Source organism: Limulus polyphemus, unplaced genomic scaffold (assembly GCF_000517525.1).
Source record: "Limulus polyphemus unplaced genomic scaffold, Limulus_polyphemus-2.1.2 Scaffold2753, whole genome shotgun sequence".
Classification (NCBI taxonomy): Eukaryota; Metazoa; Arthropoda; class Merostomata; order Xiphosura; family Limulidae; genus Limulus; species Limulus polyphemus.
Genome location: NW_013668363.1, coordinates 131,460 through 147,008, shown reverse-complemented (window position 1 = coordinate 147,008; position 15,549 = coordinate 131,460). Strand labels below are relative to the sequence as shown.

Here is a 15,549-nt window from a genome sequence, read left to right as displayed (position 1 = left end):
TGACTATATCTCTACCTTTCACCTAAACTTTCCATCATGACCCCATTGGTTTTGTAGGTGACACCAGTTCTTACTTGTTTGCCACCTTGACTTATATTTCTTACTCTACTGTTTCTATTTTGACTTAGTTTTTTGTTTTTGGGATCTCCTCAGTCAGGATGCTTTCCTTTCAGGTATCTACCGCCATACCTCCTATGTCTCTGATTATTGTTTTGTGCCTTTTCTTACAGACTAAGTCTTTGAGGGTGTTCCTGACTTTTTGGAATCTTGGGCTGAGGCTGCTTGCAAGCAATTTTCCATTGTTTCCCAACTCACTAGACCACTGGTACTTCAAGAGTCAGGTCAACTAACCCCTCTCTTGTTCCGTGTCCAATCACCTTTGTTTGCCATATCCCCTATCGCGGGACAAGCTGCATCTTGCCAGGGGTGATTCTTTGGGGCTGATTCTGGACTCTGGGCCCATCAGCACCAACCTCTTCCATTTTGCTCACCTGTGGTCTCCCTTTATTAGTGAACCTTTGGTTGTGCAAGTTCTTTTTTATGATCTGTCTCTACACTTTCCTACTTCACCTCTTCTTTCTCCTCATCCTCTTCCCTTCAGTCCTCTGCATCTTCAACACTTAAGGACACACTGTGACATTCTTAGGCATTATGTTTTTTACCATATGCTGGTCACTTTGGAATCATCAGTGGAATCCTTGCATCAACACACTACCCTTTTTTTGGTAGCTCGCTTGTTGCAGTTGGAATCACGACAAGCCCCTATTCCTGTTTCCCGTCCTAGTTCTTCTCAGCCCTTACCTGTTGCTTCTTCCAGGGATTCCATATCTTTTTGTTTTCTTTGACGTAGATTGTCAAGATGCCAACAGTACTGGTGACTACCCAGTGGGAGCTTGATTGTGTGATTTTGTTTCCCTTTAGCGATATTTCATCACAGATCAGTGGTTTATTCAGGTTCTCTCAGATGGACTTATCTTACAATTCCTTTCCCCTCCTCCTTTGTCACAGATACCCATTTCCTTCCCTCTGCCAGGGTCTTCAGAGGTGGTTCAAGACCTTCTGTCTCAATTGGCCATCAAACCTTGAATCATCTTTCTCCCAGTTTTTATTCCAGGCTGTTTGTTGTCCTCAAGAAAACCGGAGACTGGTGGTCTGTCATAATTTGTCCCACCACAATAAATATCTCAATCTCCCTCTTTTTACCATGGAATCATTTCTCACCCTCAGTTGGGCTTTTCCTCCAGGTTTATGGATGACCAAGATGGACATCATGAATGCTTACTTACACATACTGATATCTTGGCAGTTGCGACCATATCTTTGGTTTGTCCATCGAGGGGTGATTTATCAGTTTCGTGCTGTATGCTTCGGGTTTGCTACAGTCCCGTATGTTTTTTGTCAGGTGGTTTCAGTTTTTGTTTGTCATCTTCATACTCTCTGGCTGCATTTTCATATCACCTGGACAACTGGCTACTGTTAGCTCATTCTGAACAGGAATCTGCCTGTCATACTCTTTTGCTGCTCTGGGAGGTGGCTTGAGTGGGCTGGTTAATCAAATTGGAGAAGTCTATCTTTTGACCAACCCAATACCTGATCCATTTGGGTGTTTTTTTTCAACACCCATCTCAGTTTGGCCCAACCTTCTCCTCTTCGACTTTGTTTGATGGAGCTTTCAGTTCACCACATTCTTACTGCTCCCTCTCTTACAGCTCATGAGGTTCAGTCGCTTTGGGGGATGTGGTCTTCCATGGCCACACTTATCCCCTTAGGTCATGCTCATATGAAAGTTTTTCACTGGGTTGAAGATGGACAGGATCCACACATTAGCAGGGGTCTCGCCTCCTCCTCCTCGTTCAGCTTTACATATTTTCACAGACTCTTTCTTCCAGGGATGGGGGGGGGGGGTCAAATACAGGAGGCTTCGGGGTGTTGGTTTGCAGCCGAGAAGTCTTGTCATATCAACACTGGAGCTTCTCGATGTCTGTTGAGCCTTGGATAATTTCCTCCATCTGGCCAAACATCATCTAGTAATGTTCATTCGAACAATTCCACAGTGGTTGCTTATCTCAATCACCACATCCTGGATCTTCTTTTCTGGGCCCACATGCAGGATATCCATATCATTGTGTGTCATGATCCAGGTGCTTTCAATCTTGTTACAAATCGTTTTTCCTGTCCAGACAGAATCTATCTGGCAGAATGGTCTCTCGATCCTATGGTCTTCCAATGGCTTTGCATTCAGTGGGGGTACTCCTCACATTGATGCATTTGCTACTTCCTCAACCACAAGCTCCCTCTGTTTTGGTCTTCAGACCCTCATCCTCTTGCCCTGGCTCTCAATGCTTTCAGTCAGGATTGGATCAACAAATACCTTTTTGCTAATCCTCCCATTAGACTCCTTCACTGGGTGATTTCGATCATCCATACCACTCCTGTGTCAGGTCCTTCTGATTGCTTCTTACTGGTTGGCTCAGTTGTGTTTCCTTAACCTATCCAGCTCCAACTTACCTCTCCACTACCTCTTCCTCTGGCTCTTTCCCTTCTTCAGCAATCTTGGTGGTCATCGGTGCTTCATCCTGCTCTTCCTGTCCTCTGTCTTCATGCTTGGTTTTATCTGGTTTTGGTGTGGAGATTGGGAGTGTCCTGACATGTAGCTTTGTTTCTGGCCCATTCCTCCATGGAAGTTTATCAGTGTAAATGGAACATTTTCCACCATTGCTATCTGAGCCAGGGGTTTGCAGTTGTTCGACCCACTGTTTCTTGTATTGCAGAATTTCTTTCTTAGCATTTGGATTGGGGATTCCCTGTCTCCCTGATTTCCAGTTTTCATTTTCCTGTTACTGTAAGCTTTTTACCTCTCCTATAATCTCCCTGTTGATCTGTTCCTTCCAGATTTGTCATCCTCCACAGTGAGCTGCCCTTCTGGACTGGGATGATAAAGTGTTCCTCCATTGCCTCACTTTGCTTCAGCTTGCACCGCATTCCACGTGCTTCTTGTTTCATCTTTCCCTTAAGACTTATTTCATTCTTCTGTTAGCCTATGGACATCAGTGGTTTGATTTATTTGCCATTGATGTTTCACATACTCTTTATCTTCCTACATATCCTTTCCTTTATCCAGATAATTCTTTCCTCCCTAAAACCTCGGTGGATAGGGAGGGTAATTCCACCTTTTCACTAGTTCCCTTCTTTCCATTTCTCACCTATATCCTTGGTCTGATCTGGATAGACTTCTATGTGCTGTACGTGCTTTTTAATGTTATATTGCCCGCATGGCTTCCATCTGTGGTGCCTGTTCCTGTTTGTGATCTTTCTCCTTTTTCCCTCAACAGTTGAGTTTGGATTTTTATTTGATTGGCTTATTCCTATCTTTAAATGTCCTCCCATACTTTGTTCCAGATGTCTTCTCATCAAATTCAACACCTTACCTTTTCTTTGGCATCTCATCTTCGTCATCCATTAGAGGAAATTCCTCAGTCGGGCATGTGGACTACACCTAATATATTTGTCTCATTATTTGCATGGGGTCGCCATTTCTTCCTCTTCAGGATATTGTCTTCCACCTGTAGCCGTTCTTTAGACTTCCGTGCAACTATAAGACTGGATAAGTTATATTTATTCTTTTTTAAAATGTTCAGGGTATTCTTTAACTTTTAAAATCCACACTCTTCAGCCATGTCAATGAGCTTAGTATATTCCATGGCCATGCAATGTACACTGTTGAGAGGGGGTGTTCCACAAGATCACTTGAAGGTTATCCTTGCGATAAAATTGCTTTATAAATATGCTTGTCCCGGACTGTACCATCTATGGACTACATGGGTGTAAAGCAGAAGGGGATAGCAGTGGTGTTCTATTGGTGATGGTAAGTACACTTCTCCTAATACAGACCTGATGAAAAATACCTAATGCCACCTAGTTTTGGACTCAATGAATCTGCCACATGCAATTTTCTCCTTCAACTAACTTTCTTCCACCCTACTGTCACCAGGATGTTGATTCCCAGGTGGTCAGTTGTTGGACTGGTACAGGAACATAAATCCTCACACATGTGGTTGGTAGGTGCCCTCCACCTAATGCAGTCCAGTAGAAACATTCCAGATGCCGCCTGGTTTTGGACTGCCTAATCTCGAAGTGGTGAGTGTGATCTACAGTATAGAGGGAGTCAGCTGCACTAGGAGGGTGTGTTGTACTCCTGTTGGTGGAGGGTTGTTGTATGCTCATTTGCATGCTACAGTGCAGCTGTTCCATGTGCAAATGTGAAGTTAGGTGGTAGCCTCAAGGCTAGTAGCAAGCAAAAATTGTGCATATAGAGGGCACCACAAGTCAGGGAAAGCTATTATGTGAGAGAGGTAAGTATCTATTGGAAATACATTTTCAATGTTGGATAATGTTAACTTCAGGGTTATTTTGATAGATCTTGATGAATGACACTTGGCACAACTTCTAAAATGAAAAATAATAAATATTCATGAAAATATGACATGGTGAAACCTATATGGATTATATTATACTATTCTTCTTCTATTTGCATATATTGCAGAAGAAGCATTTTGAATTTGAGAATTGCTAGGGAAATCATTTTGTAATGCATCTGCTTCAACTTCAATGCTGCATCTTTGGGCTTTACTGTGCCATTAGTTTCACAAAATATTGAAACTAATTATTTATTATATATGATTCCAATCCCTCTTTTTGAAGATAGTGATAATATTGTTCCCATTTTTTTTATGTTTCATTTTCAATGCAGTAATGAATTGACAATTCTTCGATTTAGCTGGAATGTCAAATCGAATAGGATATCTTCAAATATGTTCTTTCCTCATCTGACGCACGATTTAACCTAATTGCTACACATAAACCATCATATTCACAACTGCATCTAGAACATTTCAAGCATGTGTCATTGCTACATCATTTTACTTTACATTTACTAGTTAGCTTCTCCATGTTCATTCTTATGGTCGTGGGTCTGATCCAGCAACCTAGACCTTGAATATAGTGCCAAACATTTTTTTTTTTTGTCTAAAACAACAAACCTTGTCTGACTTTTTTGCATCTACATCAAGATGCTGGGTTGGCTTATGTGGCAGGTGTTAATCTTTTATTCAGTTAATCTATTAGATGTAGGTCTTGGTTTAAGTAGATAACAGAACAAAACCCTTTTGCAATAATTTTTCATTGAAGTAACACATTCTTGGTATATATTGATTAGGATTCCCAAATACATATAATTAGATAAACAAATATATCTGAAAAATATGATTATACCAGAAGAAACTAAAGGAGAAGTTAAAAGATTGGTGAACAAGACCAGGCATAATCATATTGTGATTATTCATAGATAAATAACATTTATTAAATTTAATTCAGCTGATGACAACAACTGAGTTGTAACAAATTAATTATTAATAGGCCATCAGCAAGTTTTTACTTAACAGTAAAGTCATCTGTCACTTTGAAAAGAATTCAGTTGTATTTTTAGTGTTGTCCAGTTCAAAACAGTTTTCTGTGATTCTATCAGAAATTACTAATTCCCTAAGATTCATTTATTCCAAATTATTTAAATTGTGGTAGTAATAGATTTTGTAGCTCAGTTATAAAGCTTCTATTTATTGGTTTTAAAATTAAATATTCTTTATCATATAGGTCAGAAGAAGTTGGGGAAAGTAATTACTCCAGATACTTGGAAAGATGGGGCCAGAAATACCACAGGTTAGGTTTTGTTTATTACATATAATTAAGTGAACTTAAGTATGATGCATGTTTATTGTTTTTGTACTTATATATTTTGTTATATATATTCAACTCATTTTGTTTTTGGTTCTTTTTTTCAGTTTAAATTGTTTTAGTATATATACAAGTGTATCATGGACCAAAACAGTGAAATTTACATAAAATGTTTAAGTGAAAACAGATAAAAAAATTAATTTTATAGTCACATATTCAAAACTTGGTTTTGCAGTGCACACAAAGCATTGAAATATTTTTAGCCTAGTAGCATATAGAAATATAATGAAATTTCTTATTTTCTTCTAAACTAACATTTTTCAACCTTTTTTTTATACCAAGGACTGGTTTGCTGCCTCCCTAAACTGTCAAGGATCAATAAAATATAAATACAAGAAAAAACATTATCACTTATGTATTAATTAACAGAGTATCAGTTTTGGTTTGTTTGTTTGTTTGATTTCCTGAAATCCCACAGACCTGCAAGATGGTTGTGCTGGACTGTCACTGGTCTAAGGACCAGTGGCTAAGAAGCACTCGTATACCCCAAGGATAAGTAATAGGTTGTTTTTTAATCACAGTAACAGTCTTGTTTATTTAAAAAGCTTAAGTATTTTTAAAGAAACCCAACATTAGTGTATGCTATAGCTTCATAGTACCAGGGTTAGTTTATACATCATGAGTGACTTTTAATAAGCTTTCTGAGTACTTTTTTGAGAATTTCTTATACCTGCCATATAATTCTCATGGTTTTGATAATTATTTCAAGTTTTGGGACCAGGACATAGCATTGCTGTATTTTTTTGTTAGCATTTATGGCAAATATATTTTGTTAATTTTGACATATAATAAAAAATTCATTAAACAACTCTGCTACCTTTTGACATGTTTCTGAACACTTTTGGCTTGCATATACATTGAAATAGGGGCTTCTTTCCCAATGTATAAACAAACATGTCTTCAAAATGCAAACTCTCTATATTTTCTTTCACTTTATATATGTGCATCATTGATTTAATTTCTCTTTTGGTATTATGTCCTGGTTTCAAATTGAAAGAAACAAAAATGGTACTTAGAAAATTAGCATTATTCAACTCAATGATAAATGGTAAGGGTCTTGGTTCTTTTTGAGGTATTTCGTTCTAACTCCAAATCATTTTTATGTTTTTACTGAAACAGTGAAATATAGTTAAAATGTTTAAGAGAAAACAGAGTTCCCTACATGCCTTGAAGAACTACATATCCCTGTTAGAGAGAACTTTAATCTAAAACCTTGTAAATGTTCTGGAAGGGAGGAAGTACTCTTTCATCATATGTTATTTAAGAAGTATATGTTGTTGGTTTTTCTTATTCATTTTAAGAACATTGGAAAATGCTTTTCTAAAAAAAATATAATTACCAATATTAGTAAGATTTAGCATAATTAATTTTTTTTTGTATTAAAACAGAAAGTGGAGGCCGTGTTGTAAATGAAAACAAAGCTCTTACATCCAAGAAAGCCAGGTAAACTGCCTTTTGTTTTGTTTTGTTTTTTTTTTTTTGTCTTGTAGGCTACTTGGGGATTTTTTTTATTAGATAAACTCGTGGAATTACTGATACGTTTATCTTGGTTATTTCTCATTACATGTGTTATGTAAAAGTACCAAATTTTAACATTCTGTTGAGCAAATTACTTCTTTGTGGATAACCTGTAATATGATATTGAAAATTTTCTACAGTCTCTGAATGTATCAGATATAGTCCAATCAGAGTCCTTTCGCATAATATATATATTGATCTTTCTATACTTCCCTCATTGTCAGATAACTATTTCATCAGACTGTGCACATTGAGTTTATTTTTGTGAAGCTTGCACATATTGTTGATGAAATGTAAAAGAAATTCTGGAATATTAGAATAGTTTACTGTTTTTAACTTTTTGTCTGTCACTACTCTTGGTCTGGCTGTGACTTTTTTGTTTTGGGCTTTAAGTAGTAGAGGAAACATGGCACATTGAATTTACCATAATACTCTAAACTTAGAACCATCTTGACAGTGAGGTCAGCTATGCTGCATTGATCAGCATGTGCCTTGTATACTTTAACATTTGTGGAAGCTACTGTGTGATTTCTTGTATTTCCACCATACAGTATCTCTTCTGTTTGGAGTGAGAAAGCATCGTTTATGTCATGTATAGTTCTTCTGTGCTCCCCTCCATTTTTAATTGATATACATTTGTTTGTGTAGGGGTTAATGTATGAGTGCTGATGAGAGATCTGTTGTTTGATGTATTTCCTCTGTTTTCACACTTCTCTTTCCTTAATCTTGATGTACTTTCTGAAAATTGAGTGAGTGTTGAATGTTCATTCTCAGATTAACTAGCTGATTACCGATTCTCATCTGTCCTCCAACATAATTTGGAGAATTTGCACAGGTGATGCAATAAATAAATCTTTATTTAAATACTGGATTATTGAAGAGAAATATATTTTATATTAGTATCTCCTACAAAAAACTCAATTCTTCCTACATTTATCGTGGTTTTGGTATAAAATCGAGTAAAATAAATCATGGGTTAAGGTTTGTAGAAAGTCCTTGTTGGATCCAAGATATGTAATGTCATTATATTGTATAGATTGCAAAGTCATGAGAAAAGGTGCATTTTTATAGTTATTTCTTAAAAGGGTTTTGGCCCATTGCAGATATTGAAATGAACCATAGTGAAGGTGAGGTACAAATAGTAAAAAACTGAGCATGTTTTACTTTGAAAAAAAAAGGTGAATTTAAATTAATAGAAGAAAATAAAAAAAGTATAAAATACCTTTTGATTTTTTCTACTAATTTGTTCATAGCATCTCAACAAGTGTTATAGATCTCCCTCAGAATTTCAGTACTAATTTACTGTGTCACACACTTTAATACTTGTCACACATTTAATAAGCAAAAAGATGCTATGTGTTTGGTAAATCTTGGTTAACTATTTTTAACAGGTTTGCTCCCTACTCAAAGTTTGACCAGTGTAGAATATGCAGACAAAAGGTGCACCAAGTAGGGTCTCATTATTGTCAAGGTAAGTACAGAACAATTCAGTGTCATTTTCATTTAGTTTTTAGGTCATTCATCGTGAATTGGAAAACCAAAATTTGTTTTACAAATTGGAACTAACACGAGGTTAAAGAATAATTATTAAATGCTTCAACAACAGTGGGTTTGAGATTTTTAGTAGCATTGATTCACAAAGTAACGTAGCAGGCTAGACACCTGGAAATTTTATTTTGAAATCAAATTACCATCGGTAAAAAAAAACTTAACATATATGAAAAAGAAGTATGTATTGGAATGTGTTGAAGAATGTGAAGTATATGTAATATTACTAGAAAGATAGAGCATAAATAATTTCAGAAAATTTATATAGTAAATACTTCTGTCAGAATTATTGTTTATTGTAAGAATATTATAATATCAGGGTCATCATGCAGCTAAATTTTTTGGTGGGAGGGACAATCAGAAAACAGAGTCATTTTATTATCAACGGTGGGTCAGTAATAGTAATCGTAAAAATAATTATAGGTGGGGTGCCTTTAACTTTTCATTTTATTAAGTTTCCACAGTTAATTTGATTAACTTACTGGTTTGCAATACAAATATTTTGAACATATTTAATCAAATGTATTTAGATGGATTTGGGATTATTAAAACGGTATGTGGAAAACATTTGGGGAGTTTATGGGAATGATGCCACTAGGTAATATTACTTTTATTTATAGGCAGATGAAATTCATGTAGTAGAAGTATTTAAGCTTAAGAACATTATCAGAAGAACTAATATAATTTTGATAGTAATAGGTGAAATTATATTTATTCATGAAACCAGAGGATCTTTTCAGCCATTGTCAAGTCTATTGTTATACCTATGATTACTAATTAACAATTTATTTATCTGTTAGGATTATGGAATGATTGCATGTCTACATAAGCATTTTTCAAAAACAGTAAAGTTACAAGTTATTTTTCTTTGACATAACTTTTTTTTAAAGTTGCAACTTGAGACACTTTTAATAATTCTAGCTAGTTTATTAATATTTTGCAAAAAAACAATGAAACAAAAACTTGCATGTAACAGTTTCTTAGTAGTTGATTGCCTTTTATCTATCCATACCTTGTACAAGTTTTCTGTTTTGCATTTAAAGTGAATTGTAGATTTACTTAGAAATGGATTGGTTGTAATGGCTACTGAGAAACAATAAAGATATCAAGATAGTTCAAGTGATGCATACCTTCTGTTTGTTGATATATACTCCATAAGATTTATGTTGATGTTGCTCTAAATACACATGTACATACTTGGCTATTTATACAGCAATATGCATTTGTACTTATGATTAGTCAATTTTTTGTTTAACTCTTCCTGCATTTTTGATAAAACAACTTAAAGTTTTGTATCCATGCTATTGATATGCATAATTTAATTTTTTTTTGTAAATATTGTATCAGGGTTCCAAAAGTGGGGCATAGGGTTTTGGAAGATGTTACATTTGAAAAAATTTTCAAAATGTTTTTTTATATTTGTTGTTTCCCATGAAGATTCATATGCAGTTTACTAGCATATGTTACTTCCTTTAACCACAGAGGTGTAGATGAACCTAGAAATAACCTCTTACTTCATTTATGTTATAATTGTTAATTGATTATTGAATAAATTGATTTTAATCATTAAATGTACTGTAGCATATATGAATACATCAAAGGCAACTAATTTGTGTTCATATCTCGTGACTATAACTGTACCTGTAAATAATAATTTTCCAGTTACAAGTGTTATGTGTTAGAGAATATTATAATTCAATTTTTTTTTACTACTACAGAATGTATTTATATGGTTATGATGATTGATGGAAACTAAACTTACTTATATCATTTTGCAACATATATAAAGGACACTAATTCTTTTTCTTTTTTTTTAGCATGTGCTTACAAAAAAGGTATGTGTCTCTTTTTTCTAAATTTCAGATACCATATTGTTTTGTTAAAAGTTGGAAAATCAATTAGTTTAAACTTCTCAATGTATTATTGGAATAAGAAATAATAATAATGCTTGGTGTTACAATAGTTAATCCTCTGATTACAGGCAGGTTAAAGTGCACATGTTACAAGTTTTTAAAGAGTTACATTCCAAAATGTAATTAAACTACTTTATTATCATTATATACAAAACACTTGGCATCAAAATGTAGTTAATAAATCAACTTTTAATATTATATAAGAACCAAATTCGTAATCTTATAAGGAAATATATATAAAAAAACTCTCAACCTCCCTTAGTATAAGAATCGTGACATTGCTCTCTAAGTCTTCACTCTTCTCTAATATAATTACTATCCCTCTAAGAAGTACTTGACTTTGAACATAAATTACACATTATAATATAGATATTACTCAGGCAAAGCATAACTTTTACATCCTTCAAGCTCATTTTTTATAGACCCACCTGTCACATCCTCTCTTTCACTAATTGCTAGTAGTTCTCTTTAATATCTTAAATTATTTATAACCACTAGAAAGCCAAAGTTTTAATTTGTACAATCATATATTTCATTGTTTTCTGTACAGAGAATTGTTTATTTTACCTCTAGTTTGAGACTTTTTCTCATGGTATTCACTTCAACAAGCTTACCTGAATTTTTAAAAAGACTTATCGAATAGTTAGAAAGCCAGACAAATTATACTAGTTATAGGTCATTGTGTGCTTTGTGAATGTTATTATTTTGTATCCTTAGGTGTATTATTTAATTAAATAACAATTATTTAATGTAGTACTAGTATATAAAAAAAGACAGTTGACATTAAAAAAAACAGAGGACCCAGGTAAATATTATATTCCTTGTTTTTCATGTGTATTTTTTATTAATTTATTTTAAAAGTAGCTAAAATTAGGGAAGGTGTTAGAAATTTTAGTAAAAAATACTTAATTCAACAGTGTAATTTTTTTGTGTACAAAAGACTTGTAATGTTTACTGAAGGCTTGCCAAATTTTTTGAAGATGTACATAAAATATTAAAAGTTATAGTATGGAAGCTCTGATGATTACTTTGTGGTTATTGACCTCATGTGGAAGTAGTTAATATTTAATTTCAGTTGTTCCAGTTGAACCTATTTAGCAAGTATCAAGAAGATCAAAAATGAAAACTCTAGCAAGTTAAAAATTTTTTTGCTAGTTGCTCTAAGTACAGCATAGTCATAAACTTCACCAAAGTATCTTTGATTGCAAAATATAGTTCTGTTTACCTTTTGTTCAAATGATAGACTTGTTTGTGCATATTCAAATTAAATATTTTTCATTAGCAGTTTCTATATACTGAATTGCATTTTAAATTCTTGAAAAGCACTTATTAATAAAAGAAAAATGTTAACTGTACAAAGTGCTAACTATTGACATGTTTATGGAAAAATAGTAATTTCTTTTCTATTTCTGTAATTTTAGTGTTTTTGTCTCATAAAAGTGGTATATGATAAATATTTTTAAATTATGCCTCCAAAGAGCTTGGTTTGTTTATAATTAGTATAACTGTATTCACCTATCACAAAACTGTGTCCTGTCACTGGAGCAAAAGGGTTTGTTTCCACTATGAGAATTCAAATGCAAATCAAAAGAAAGTAATGTGCAAAACCAACAAAGGGCCCTTGCTGTATAAACATGCAAGAAAATACCTAAACATAATAATTTATTATAAATATAAATCAATACTCAAGTATTACATACAAGAAGTTTTTGTTTTTAAATGTACATGTTGTGGGATAGCAATAATAAATGTTTATACTGCAGATTAATTGAATTTATGGCAAATTATTCTGGCAGTTTGTTATAAAATTTGATATATGAAAAAGCTACAATAAAACTTGTAACTGTAAGTTTTATTTGGACTTGTTTCCTTTGAACATATTGGTTATATTAGTTGGAGAACTAATCCACAACAAAGGTGGATTTAAATGTGATATGCTTAATGCCAAAGCTTTTAAGTTTATCAGTACAAACTTTACATCCATATTGGATTTGGGTATAATTATAGGAGACAGAGGTGCATTGCAGATATTCTGGATGTTATTCATGAGATATAATAAAATGTGTATTGGATTTGGGTATTATTATTATAGGAGACAGAGGTGCATTGCAAATATTCTGGATGTTATTCGTGAGATATAATAAAATGTGTATTGGATTTGGGTATTATTATTATTATAGGAGACAGAGGTGCATTGCAAATATTCTGGATGTTATTCATGAGATATAATAAAATGTGTATCATTATATTTACAGGAATATGTGCTATGTGTGGAAAAAAACTTTTAGATACCAAGAATTACAGACAGTCTTCTGCATGAAATCTTTAACATCTACCATACAGGAGTGTGTGTGTATGAGTGTGCAGCATAAGCTATTCTTCAGGAGAAAAGTAATATGATGCTATATTAAGAACTGTTAAGAAACTTGTAAATGCTGTTTCGTTTTTTGGTGTTTAATGTAATGAGACATTGTATTTATAAAGAACTTGGACACTATAGAACTTTGAAAAATGCATTATAAAGTTATCCATTTAAATCTAATGTACATTAATACATATGAAGTGTTTTTGTCCTTAATTTTAACAACAATCGTTACATCACCCCCCCCCCCTCCCCAAAGTCAGACCTTGTTCTAACTAACAGTACAATTTTCACAATGACATAATTGGTTCAGAATTTTTTAGACATGCTCTCTGTGTGTAATAGTTACATATTCTGTTCTGGTGTTGCTCATCGTAAGAGATTTTCTTGTAGACTTAACTGAGTTTAGCTACTTCAGTTCTTGTACAACTTTACTAGTTGTTTCAACAGATAGTGAATAAAAACCAGTTGATCAGAAAGCTCTGTATTACCATTAAAAAGAGTTGAAATGTCTAATCATTGCATCAAATTGTCTTCAAACCCTTTTAACTAACTCCATTAAACTGTAAACTACTTGGATTTGTTACCTATTACACTTTAAGTCAAGGTTAGTTTCTCACTAGAAGTAGATGTAAGATGTGACTTTGACCTATGTTTGTTTCCAATATTAGTTAGGAGTTCAGCAAATGTCAGGATCAATTAGATCACTAATTTATAAAATGTGCAAGTAGTAGTAACAGTAACTGATTTGAAACTGAACCCGTTTCTTGTGGTAATTTTAGTAAATATTTCATAATATTCACTGAAAAAAAAAAGTCTATCAGATGCTTCAGGGTACATTTGTTTTTAAAGTTTGGACCACGTTTCATTTTTTCAAGTATTCATAGATGTTAATATATTAATACCAATGTATGTTTTTGGCTGTTCTCATAAATTTTGAACAGACTAGTTCAAACTTGACCTGTTTTATTATGCTACATTACGGTCTGACAAAATAAATCTCTAAGGATTTTAACAGTAGTTCTTAAAATAGCTGTTTAACCTTACTTCCTCAGTAGAAAGTTCAACAATTTAATTTTTTTTTTTCTAGTGCAACATTAAATTTCAATTTGCAAAAGTCTAAATTACTTCCAATAATATTAAAACTTTGTAGATAACATAGAGTGAGAAATGTTTTTTTTTAGCACAAAGCTGTACAATAGGTTATCCATGCTTTGTCCATCATGGAAAATCAAACCCAGGATTTTAGCACTGTAGAGCCACGAACTTACCACCAACCTACTGGGGGATAGCTACAAATGAAAATACTGTTTGCCTGATCATACAGATTTGGAGTTACTACACTATTTTGTGCTCACTTGTAAAAAGTTGGGTTGCTCATGCTACTACTCTGACACCTAAATTACCAGCTGAATTAGCAAGTATAAATTTGATCACAGAAATATTGCTAATAAAACTAAGGATTGCAGCTGTTACATAAGATACTGACATTACTTATTCTATGTAAGTTAGTGCAAACGTAGAAAGATGCTTTGTATATAAATGATAACGTACATCCCTGGAGATTCAATAATTAGATAGTCTCAAGTTGTGTTTAAATATATAGTTGAAGCAGTTTTTTTAACTGTTGTAAATTACATTTGAAATCTGATGATGAAATATGAAGCTTTAGAAGCAAGAACAACAGTTTCTAAAGAAAAATATATAGAAATTGGTAGTTGAAAATTGGACCTGTAATTGTAGAGATTTAATTTTTATTACCCAAGATATATAATTTACATTTCCTTTGGAATTTCTGTACATTTTATATATATACTCTAATGTGAGGTTGTTTGAGACTTTCTAAACGTGTCACTAGCTGTCTATATAGAAAAATTTTTTTTTTTTAATTTACTGTCTCAAATTACCCTAGTTATGGTGACGCTTGAGACAGCAGTGCCTTAAGACAAGCTGGAACAATTTTCACAATCCAGAGGTAACTTGAGACACTTTTTATTTGTGAAATTTTAACACACGCATTATAAAACTAATGTGAAAAGGAGCATAATATACAAGCTATTAGGCCTGGCATGGCCAGGTGGTTAGGGCACTTGACTCACAATCTGTGGGTTGTGGGTTCAAATCCCCGTCCCACCAAATGTGCTCGCCCTATCAGCCGTGGGGGCTTTATAATATGATAGTCAATCCCACTATTTGTTGGTAAAAGAGTAGCCCAAGTGTTGGTGGTGGGTGGTGATGACAAGCTGCCTTCCCTCTAGCCTTACATTGCTCAATTAGGGACAACTAGTGCAGATAGCCCTCGTGTAGCTTTGTGCGAAATTCATAACAAACACTGCTAAATTAGGGACGGCTTGTGTAGATAGTTCTCATGTAGTTTTGTGCGAAATTCAAAACAAACAAGTATAAACTATCACCAAA

The 15,549-nt window shown here is 33.6% G+C and overlaps 1 protein-coding gene across 4 annotated transcripts in view; it reads left to right on the top strand.

The window, feature by feature from the left end:
• Positions 1 to 13,631, top strand: part of LOC106467818 (cysteine-rich PDZ-binding protein-like) — a 21,928-nt gene extending 8,297 nt beyond the window's left edge. For 2 of the 4 annotated variants that reach the window (XM_022396015.1, XM_013928197.2), the window contains exons 2-6: positions 5,650 to 5,715; positions 7,179 to 7,233; positions 8,700 to 8,779; positions 10,674 to 10,691; positions 11,845 to 13,015. In XM_022396015.1, coding sequence (XP_022251723.1) covers positions 5,650 to 5,715; positions 7,179 to 7,233; positions 8,700 to 8,779; positions 10,674 to 10,691; positions 11,845 to 11,867 — 242 coding nt within the window. In that variant the 3' untranslated portion in view covers positions 11,868 to 13,015. The other 2 variants (XM_022396014.1, XM_022396013.1) reach the window with 2 other exon arrangements.
• The last annotated feature ends 1,918 nt before the right edge of the window (positions 13,632 to 15,549 follow it).